A 10661-nucleotide genomic window follows, 5' to 3' on the forward strand; every position below is an offset into this window, starting at 1 on the left:
AATTAAAAAAAAAAAAAAAAAAAAAAAAAGGTTATGAGTCTGGCCAAGGAACTTTCTAGTTGGTGTGTCCTAGTGGTTTGGAATTGTGGCAAGCCTTGGGACCACCTTGGGATTTTCCACTTGAGATCTTCCACTCTCTTCTTCCAACTTCCGGTTCATTGCAGAACTTTTGAGCTATGTAATGGCTGCACCGGGGCAGACGTTACGGTGGCGATGGGGTGGTATTATTATTATTAGGGTTGTGTGTTCAGCAATGCTGAAATGACCCCATCACCCCTCCTCTACTGAGGTTCCCCAAGGGGATAAAGCTCAGGAGTGAGAGCAAACGGGAAATAGGCCTGTGGCTCTGTTGTTAGCCAGGCCTTACCTCCCAGTGCAGTGAGGCTGGTAGACGTGCTGGAGTGTACGACTTAGGCTAAAAGCACGGGTGGGGACTCTGACTCTTTCTAAATTCAAATCTGACCAACAGGGCCTTTTACGAAGTGCAAAGGGATGAAAATGAATCTTGCCAGGCCCACATTAAATAACATTATCTCACATTTATGCAGTGCTTGAAATGGGCCATGTATTAACTCATTTAATCCTCGGCAGCCGTCCTATGAGGCAGAAACTCTTGTCATCCTCATTTAAAATGAGGCAACTGAGGCACCCAGAGAGAACAAGGAAGCTGGTACTCTGAATCGTCGAAAGTTCCTGAATGGCAGGACCCTGCCCACTGGTAATATGGCCTAACCCGTGTCCTGACTTAATCAGAAGAAAACTAAAGTGGGGGGCAGAGGAGAGCAGGGAAAACGCCTCCTACTGCTCTACCTGCTGGAATTCTCCAGGCAAAGCCATCATCACAAGTCAGCTGACACCCTCATCCTGGTGGGCTGCTCTCAGCTGGAGTGACTGCTGATCCCAACTAGATCCCCAGAGGCAGCGAAAGCAAGTTTCCGCAAAATAAAACTAAATGGTCTCTGACACCGTCCACTTCTTTTCCTACTACCCCACCCTCCTCTCCTGGCTCCACTTGGCCCACCAGGCATCTGGCCTGAGTCCCATTCTGAAGGCTCTGGCACCCTCCACTAGGGTGAAGTCACCAGGCTTTGGAGTTACATGCAGCTGGCTCAGGACTGTCACTAGCTAGTCCTCAGTGATTTGGGGCAAGTTAACCTCTGTGGGCCTCCATTTGCTCCCCACAGGGGTTAGAGCGATGGCACAATGTGCCCGCTGCTGAAATGTTCTTACATATCTCAATGCCCTCCCAAGGGCACTTGTGCTCTAATAAGGGTCCCCTGAATACCCAAAGGCCATGAAGAGCCCAGCACTGCAGTGGCAGAATTCCAGGGAGCCAGCAGGGGAGTGCTGGGGACATGGAGTTGTCTCCAAGTCTCTGTGACTCATCCAGACAAGGACAGAGTTCTCTGTTCTCCCCTCCACGGGATGTTAGAGCAGGGGTCCCCAGCCCCCAGGACGCAGACTGGTATGGGTCCTCAACCTCTTATGAACCGGGCCACGCAGCAGGAGGTGAGTGGCGGGTGAGCGAGCGGAGCTTCATCTGCCTCTCCCCATCGCCCCCCATGGCTCCCCATCACCCCCCATGGCTCCCCGTCGCTCTTATTACCGCCTAAACCATCCCCCCACCTCCGCCCCATGTGTCTGTGGAAAAATTGTCTTCCACGAATGCATCCCTGGTGCCAAAAAGGTTGGGGACCGCTGTGTTAGAGGCTAACCATGGTCCAGGGAAAAAAGGCAGAGCTACTCCAAGGGACTTTCTAAAGAAATATATCAAAGCGTTTTGAAAAATGATTGAATGGTATTTCACTCAAACATTTCAAAAACTTTTAGGTGTTAAAAGCATCAGTGGAAGAAATGACCTCTGAAGCCATGAAAGGACATGGAAGAAACTTAAATGCATATTGCTAAGTGAAAGAAGCCAGCCTGAAAAGGCTACACACTGGATGAGTCCAACAGTATGATATTCTGGGAAAGGCAACTCTATAGAAACAGTAAAAAAAAAAAAATGATCGGTAGTTGCCAGGGTTAGGGAAGAGAGAGAGGGAGGAATGGATAGGAAGAGCACAGGAGATTTTCAGAGGGGTGAAAGTATTACGTATTATGCTATAATGGTGGACCATGACATGATGCAACCGTCAAAACCCATAGAATGTCCAACACAAAGGATGAAATTTAATGTCAACTATGGACTTCAGTTAATGCTTCAGTATTGTTTCATTAATTGTAACAAATGTACCACCCTAAAGACATCATAGGGGAAACCAGGGGAGGGGAATTATATGGTAACTTTCTGTACTATCTGCTCAATTTTCCCATAAACCTAAAACTTAAAATCTATTAACCGAAATAAAAAAAAAAGAATCAGTGGTACAGGCCACTTCCAAATGGAATGGCTGCTTGACAGCTTTTTATGTAGGAAGGGAGTGCTGACTCCAGGAGAAATAGGTTAGGTCAGACCCCAATCTTGGCAGGAGAGCAGCTTCTCAAGGTATTATTTTGTGAAGAATCACCTGGGGATCTTCTTAAAATCCAGAGTCAGCAGGTCGAGGATGGTGCCTGAGCATCTGCATTTCTAACAAGCTCCCAGATGAAGCCTGTGCGGCTGGTTCACAGACCACACTTTGAGAATCAAGGTGGAAGCTCCCTCTCTGTCCTGCACTTATTTCGGTTTATTTACTGCCAGCTCCTGCTCAGACACACATTATCTCTGTTTGTACCTGAATGAGTCCCTGAATTGTCATCCGTGTCCTCACAAGTGCCCTGAAAACCGCCACAGTAAGAAAAATCGCCTAGTCTCCAAACACAACCCTGGCCGGAAACTGCTCCAGGAGCCAAACTCTGTAACTGAGCCCTAGGCTGCCTCCCAAGCTCGCCCTCTGCTGGTGGACAAGGGTCATTGTCTTCTAAACTTTCACCCAGCTTTCTTACTGCTCAAATGCTCATTTTTTTTCCCTTCCAATTAATAAAGACAGAAGAGTTAGATGACACGTTCCAGAGGTTTATTTCACTCTTCTAGATTTTGGAGAATTTTTCCACTCTGTTTCTTAAAGTACATCCTTCAGAGGGGGTAGATAAATCATTGAACAGCACTTACTGACAACTTAATGGCTCTGCGTGTTGTCTTAAAGTCCTCCCCTAGCCTGACTTTGTTCCCATCCCTCCCAGGCGCTTTGCATAGTGGGGCGGTAAACTTTTGTTTACATTGCAAGATCAGAAGAGAGCAACAATTTCTTTTGATCCAGGGTTGAGATTGGTAGGGGAGGCAAGGTTGGTATCCTCCAGAGAGAGACATCAGAAGCAAAAGAACACTTTAAGGGAAGGATGGGGAGATAGGGAGAGACACACTACCGATCATACACTATCACTCATTCAGGAAAACATTTCTTTGTTACCTACTATATACAAGACGGGATCAGGAGCTGAGCATTCCTAACGCCTACACACGAAGAGATCATAGCCCAATACGGTACATAACATAGTGACTGATACCAAGTGTTTCCATATGCCAAGCAATCTACTTACATTACCTTATTTAATTGTATTTAATCCTCACAGCAATTCTGTGATCATCCTCACTGAACAAATGAGAAAGTTGGGGGTGCAGAGAAGTTGAGTGACACCTTTAGTTAATGATGAAGTCAGGTAACTTAAAGAAACAATTTGTTATTTTCTCTCATAGGGTTCTGGGGGTTGATGGGCTCAGCTGGCTGGTTCTCACTTGAGGTCCTTTATTCAGCTGCAGTCAGATAGTTGGTAAGACTGAGTAGACATGTCTGGAGCAGGGGCTGGGATGTCTACAACAGCCAAGGTCTGGTCAGGCATCTCTGTCCACATGGCCTCTCTGTGTGGCTAGCTTGGGCTTCCTCCCAGCCTAGCAGTCAGAGTCATTGGACATCTTAGATGGCAGTTGACCAGGCAGGAACTGCAAAACTTCAGATGGGAATAAAGATGCAGACCTACTAGAGAATGGACTTGAGGACACAGGGAGGGGGAAGGGTAAGCTGGGACGAAGTGAGAGAGTGGCATGGACTTATATACACTACCAAACGTAAAATAGATAGCTAGTGGGAAGCAGCCACATAGCACAGGGAGATCAGCTCGGTGCTTTGTGACCACCTAGAGGGGTGGGAGAGGGAGGGTGGGAGGGAGATGCAAGAAGGAGGAGATATGGGGATATATGTATATGTATAGCTGATTCACTCTTGTTATACAGCAGAAACTAACCCATCATTGTAAAGCAATTATACTACAATAAAGGTGTTAAAAATTAATTAATAAATAATAAAAGCATGTGGCATCATTTCCACCATGTTCTGTTGGTCAGTTACAGTTCAGCTCAGATTCAAGGAGGTAGAGGAATGGGCTCTATGTCTCAATGGGGCAAAGAGCTTAAAGTACATGGAGGTAATCAATCAATGAAGACCATCTTGGAGACAAGTCACCACACCAGGATGTGACCCTCAGCAGCCTGGCTCGAACCTTCGTGTGCTCAACCATCATGCTCTACTGACCACCACGTAGTACACACACAGCCATATTGTGCTCCTGGTGGCTCATGTAAGATATAGTGGTGGACTTGTCTCAGTAGGTCAGGCAGGGCTCCCAGCAGGAAACACCACACACACACACACACACACACCCCTCCCCTTAGTGTGGAGGACAGATTGTGACTGCATTGGGTAGCATTCTATACAATCCCTGCATTACATGAGGTGACCTAAAAGCTGAGGACAAGAGACAGCTCTGAGGCAGCCTGTGGAAAGCCGCTCACGTGGAAATAAGGAGCCGTGATGTCCTGTCCCAACTCTGCCACAATGTAGGTCTGGGACCCTGAGAGGAAGCAGAAGTAGAGAACTAGGGATCCCAGGTCTTTCCAGAACCTCGCTGAATGGAATTTCTGAGCATGTTGTGCCCCCTCCCCATCCCCAGATTGGAGACCCTCGCTTGGTGATCTGTATGGACTGCTCAGCAGACACCATGACCAACCGCCTTCTCCAGAGGAGCGGGGGCAGCCCGCACGCGGACGACAGAACCGCTATCACCAAGCGCCTTGAGACCTACTACCGGGCCTCCATCCCCATGGTCGCCTACTATGAGACGAAAACACAGCTACATAAGGTGAGTCACCTCACAGCCCCCCAAAATGAACCAGCCACCCACTTTTTATTCAAAAAAAGAGAAAAAAATAGGAAATTTCAGTTAAGGGATCTTTGAATTAGAACTGCATATAGCTGCACAATTTGGGCCAAAATATGGGTCCCTTACTCTCTTCACTTTTTTTTTTTTTTTTTGCGGTACGCGGGCCTCTCACTGTCGTGGCCTCTCCTGTTGCGGAGCACAGGCTCCGGACGCGCAGGCTCAGTGGCCGTGGCTCACGGGCCCAGCCTCTCCGTGGCACATGGGATCCTCACAGACCAGGACATGAACCCGTGTCCCCTGCATCGGCAGGTGGACTCTCAACCACTGCGCCACCTGGGAAGCCCCACTTGGCAAATATTTAAAACCACTCCAGTCCTGACTCCAGAACAGCGTGGGCTCCGGCCCTCAGGACTCCCAGAGGGCCTCTCTGAGGAAGCTGCTTTGTCCCTTCCTCTGCCCCGGAACTGTCCTCACCCATGCAGCTGCAGAGATGAACAGCCTTCCTCCCCCACCTGGAGTAGAGACAGCACAGGGCGGCCTAGTGCTAGCCCAGGGGCCCAGGGAGGTGACAGTGTTTTGCAGGTGACCCATGAGGCTTGCCAGCAGCTCGGGCCACAGAGGGGGACTGGAGGAGAAGCGAGAGAGCAGCCCAGCTTGGTTTCCATTGGAGGTGAAAGTCTCTGTCCCTTTGTGTTCTCTGGCCTTCTGGGCTCCTGCCTGGTCTCCGAGCACCAGCCTAATTGCCTCCTGATTTGAAGTGACAGCCTGTGTCTTGTTCCCGCAATGCTCTTTGGTTTCTTAGTACCCCTTCCATGTCTCGTTGGTTATTGAGCCCAAGGCGGGGCTGCTCACTCTCCAGGTGGGCTCCTGGATCATTTAAGGAGTTTTCTCTTTTTTTTTTGCGGTACGCAGGCCTCTCACTGTTGTGGCCTCTCCCGTTGGGGAGCACAGGCTCCGGACGCGCAGGCTTAGCGGCCATGGCTCACGGGCCCAGCCGCTCTGCGGCATGTGGGATCTTCCCGGACCGGGGCACGAACCCGTGTCCCCTGCATCGGCAGGCGGACTCTCAACCACTGTGCCACCAGGGAAGCCCAAGGAGTTTTCTTAAACTAGATGGGGGTGGTGAATGCACTTCAAGATGCAAGTGAGATGAATCAGTAGCTCAGTGAGATTACTTTAGTAATTAGAGCTGCCCAGTGGTCTAGCCCAGAAACAGAGGACCCTCCAAAAGCACTTCCCTCAGTCCTCAGTGTCGCCCAGTTATGCTTACGGTCGATCCATCCCATGACACCTTTACTGCCTAATGATAATCAGCCCTTTTGGCCACCAACTAGCTGGAAAAGTGCAATGAAATTTCAAACAAAAGTAATAAAAAAGCAAAGCAGAACTTATATAGCCACTGCCTTATTCTTTGCCTTTGTTATGCCATCATCATACAATAAAGTTAGAACTTCTTGTAACATAAACCAAGGGATAGAAGCATATGTGATCCAAATGGATCCCCTGACCTTCCGTTTTCCTCTCTCACAACGCCAGCTTTGCGCTGCATCTAAGAAAGAATCAGAACTTTTGTCCATGTCACTCCATTCCTCCTTGCACTCAGGGCAGACATCATTAGTCAGCTCCCTACCCAGTCTGGACGCTGCTTCAGAAACTTTCTCAACACAGCAATACAGGTAGTCACACACAACTCACTTGAGTTGACCTGTAAGAGAAAGCTTTTTTCACCTTGAGGGAGAGAATTTATTATTGAAGAAATAATTGAAATGTAGCATTTTGAAGTGAACAGCACAATAATTGTCCAGAGGTTGCCTGGGAGAGAGAATACTGGCCTGGGTATAAGAAAACCCAAGCCACAGTGGTGTGAATGAGCTTTGGGAACTTGGTGAGTCATTTCACAGCTAAAGCTCTCAGCAGAATAAAATGGATGGACAGAATGGGATCTCCTGGAATACCCTAGGTCTGTCACTCCATGCATGTCAGGGAAAAAAAACAAAAAACATATATTTGTAATCATAAAAGTAACAGAGACTTGTTTTAGAAAATATAGAAAACTAGGTAGTCCCATCACTCAGAGGCAAACATTCTGGATTATTTCCTTCAAATATTTTGGCTATGAATTTTTAAAGCATGATGGTGACCACAGGTATATTCATGAGGTTGTAGGTAAGAGGCACCAAACCTAGCCGGCCTGACCTGAAACACGGAGCTTACTTGTAAGGTTATGTGAACCGAGGCTGAAACGCAGCAGGTCCAGGAAGCCCGTGGGACCAGGCTTCCCTATGCTTTTCACACCTGTCTTTCCCTCCTTCTCTCTCTCATCTTGATTTTTCTCTTTCTCTGGCCCAGAAGCTAGAATATGTCAAACGTGCAGCTTCCATGTTCATGTTACCACAACAGCTCCAAATTCCAGAGAGAAATATTCTGATTGGCCTTGTTTTGCTCCAGTCCCTGGTCCTATCAGCTATGGCCAGGCAGGTGGGGTCACGTGGGGCTTTTTCACTTGTTGTGGCTGTTCTATTGAGCGCATAGCACGTGTGGAGACACAGCAATAAACAAGACAAAGTCCCTCACTGAAAAGAGAAGAGCAGTAGACAAGAAAATAAAATAATTGCTAATAGGATTAGCTCTATGAATAAGACAAAACAGAGTGACTTGTTAGGTGTGGGGACTTTAGACAGGTGCTTGGAAAGTCTCTAAGGAGGTAGCATTTGAATGAAGACCTGACTAATAAAAACATGGTTGCATGGTTGCCTGGGACTCTTCCCTAAAAACTGAGGGGAGAACAAGGAATTTCCAGAAGAGAAGATCTTGTGAACTGGGAGAAATTCCAGAAATAACCTCCTCAAGTGGCATGTACAGAAGTGTATAAATTGATATTTAAAACCTCTCCTTTTGCTAAGGATAAAAGTAACAACTACTTTTAAAGAAGAAACTAGAAAATTTAAGAGCATAAAGATAAAAATTATCCAGAATTCTTCAACCCAAAGATAACAATTAATGAACATTTTGATATATTTTCTTACATTTGTGTTTCTTCATTTTTTTTAAATAAATTTATTTATTTTATTTATTTATTTTCAGCTGCTTTGTTTCTTCGTTGCTGTGGAAGCTGTGAGTGGCTTTCCTTAGTTGCAGTGAGCAGGGGCTACTCTTCGTTGTGGTGCGCAGGCTTCTCATGGCGGTGGCTTCTCTTGTTGCAGAGCATGGGCTCTAGGCACGCGGGCTTCAGTAGTTGTGGCACACGGGCTCATAGTTGTGGTTCGTGGGCTCTAGAGCGTAGGCTCAGTAGTTGTGGTGCACAGGCTTAGTTGCTCCGCGGCATGTGGGATCTTCCCGAACCAGGGCTCGAACCCGTGTCCCCTGCATTGACAGGTGGATTCTTAACCACTGCGCCGCCAGGGAGGCCCTCTTGATTTTTTTAATATACTTTTTGCTCATGGCATCATAAGCCCAGAAATACCCCTAGGCCATAGAGGAAGTGGTCCTGGTAACAGATGATATCCATCCTTGGGTTATTTATTAGTCTTAATCAATTTAAAACATAAAAAGAGAGGCCAATGACTCATTAAACATGCATTCAACAGACGCAGAAAATCCAGTTCCTTGGCAACTTGGCTTTTGTAAAGGAGAAAATAAGTTATTCGTTCAACAGTTCTTCGGCTGCAGTGTCCCAACTTCATAAATAGCTTAGTCATTTTTAGTAAGTCCCAAAATACAGCTGTACCCATTTATTGTTCTGGGTAGTCATCCAACCTGGCAGGAGACTTCCTGTGAACTGAGGGATCAAGAATGAGAAATGTAGCTGCTGCAACTTCCATGAAAGGAGTGGAAGCAGAAGGCAGCATCGAATCAAATTTTACCCCTTGGATGCAAAATCCACTTGATAGCCCTTAGCCAAGTGCATTCCTAAGATAGGAGTCTAGCACAAGGCAAGGAAAAACTCAGATTACTTTTATACCTTGAATTCTCTGTACTCAAATTCTTCTTTCAATTGGCTAAAATAACTCTTGACCTAATTTTTAGTTCAATCTCTCCACGAATACCTGAGAATGTCACTATGGTGGTTTGTTACACGAATAACCGTTTCACTGTATATAAAATTTAGGTCACAGTATTTCTCTATGGCAAGTCAGTAAACGTTGCCCCATTGTTTTGAAGCATTTAGTGTGTGGAAGAAAGGCAAAAACAAATTTGGAAGTAAACTTTTTTCAACTAGTATCTTTAAAGAAAAAATTTTAATGTTTTTCCGTGTAATTTAAAACTGGAGTGCAGATATAGGTCTGCTTTTCACTGATTTTCAATGGCATGACAGTATTTTTTAACTCAGGAACGTTTGCTGTATTTTTTATGTACCATTGTTCCTTGTTTTTCTCAAGAACACATAACTCTCTTCCTTCTACCCCAGTGCCATCCAATGGAAATTAAACGTGAGCCGTATGTGTAATTTTAAATTTTCTAGTAGCCACAATATAACATTAGTTTCAGGTGTACAACATAGTGATTTGAAATTCAAATACATTACAAAATGATCACCATAATGAATCTAGTGACCATCTGTCCCCTTACCAAGTTACTACAGTATTGTTGACCATATTCCTTAGGCTGTATATCACATCCCCATGACTTATCTATTTTATAACTGGAAGTGTGTACCTCTTAATCTCCTTCACCAATTTGGGCCAACCTCCCGAAACCCCCTTCCCCTCCCTTCTGACAACCACCCATTTTCTCTCTGTGTCTATGAGTCTGTTGTTATTTGTTTTGTTTGTTTGTTTTGTTTCTTAGATTCCACATATAAATGAGATCATGTGGTATTTGTCTTTCTCTGTCTTGACTTATTTCACTTAGCATAATATCCTCTAGATCCATCTATGATGTCACAGATGGCAAGAGTTCATTCTTTTTATGGCTGAGCAGTATTCCATTGTTTATGCACCACATCTTCTTTATCCATTCATCTACTGGTGGACGTTCAGGTTGCTTCCGTATCTTGGCTATCGTGAATAATGATGCATATATGTTTTCAAATTAGTGTTTTTGTTTTCTTCGGGTGAATACCCAGAAGTGGAATTGTTGGATCATGCGAAGACTTGACTAAAAAGCAAAGTAGAGGCTTCATTCCTCCTTCATACAATAAATATTCTAGATCAGCATTGTCCAACAGAGATATCATCTGGGCCAAATAGGTAATTTACAATTTCCTAGCAGTCGCATTAACCAAAACAAAGTAAAAAGAAACAAGTGAGATTAATTTAACAATATATTTTATTTAACCTAATATAGCCTAAATGTTATCATTTTAACACGTAATCAATATAAAAAATCATTAATGAGATGGTTTTATATTCTTTTTTCAATCTATGTCTTCAAAATCTGGTATTTAAGCATATCTCAATTCAGATTCTAAATTTTCATCAGAAATACTAGAATGGTATTTGTATCTCATAAAATTTCCAGTTGAAAAGGTAGATTTCACATACCCAACTTGTTCAAATATATATATATATATATATATATTT

At 45.0% G+C, this 10661-nt stretch overlaps 1 protein-coding gene across 1 annotated transcript in view; it reads left to right on the forward strand.

Moving 5' to 3' along the window:
- Positions 1–10661, forward strand: part of AK5 (adenylate kinase 5) — a 226893-nt gene that overhangs the window by 206914 nt on the left and 9318 nt on the right. The window contains exon 13 of the mRNA XM_024734553.1: positions 4930–5118. Within this exon, the coding sequence (XP_024590321.1) occupies positions 4930–5118 (189 nt within the window). The remainder of the gene's footprint in view (positions 1–4929; positions 5119–10661) is intronic.

Source organism: Neophocaena asiaeorientalis, unplaced genomic scaffold (assembly GCF_003031525.2).
Source record: "Neophocaena asiaeorientalis asiaeorientalis breed wild unplaced genomic scaffold, Neophocaena_asiaeorientalis_V1.1 scaffold15, whole genome shotgun sequence".
Classification (NCBI taxonomy): Eukaryota; Metazoa; Chordata; class Mammalia; order Artiodactyla; family Phocoenidae; genus Neophocaena; species Neophocaena asiaeorientalis.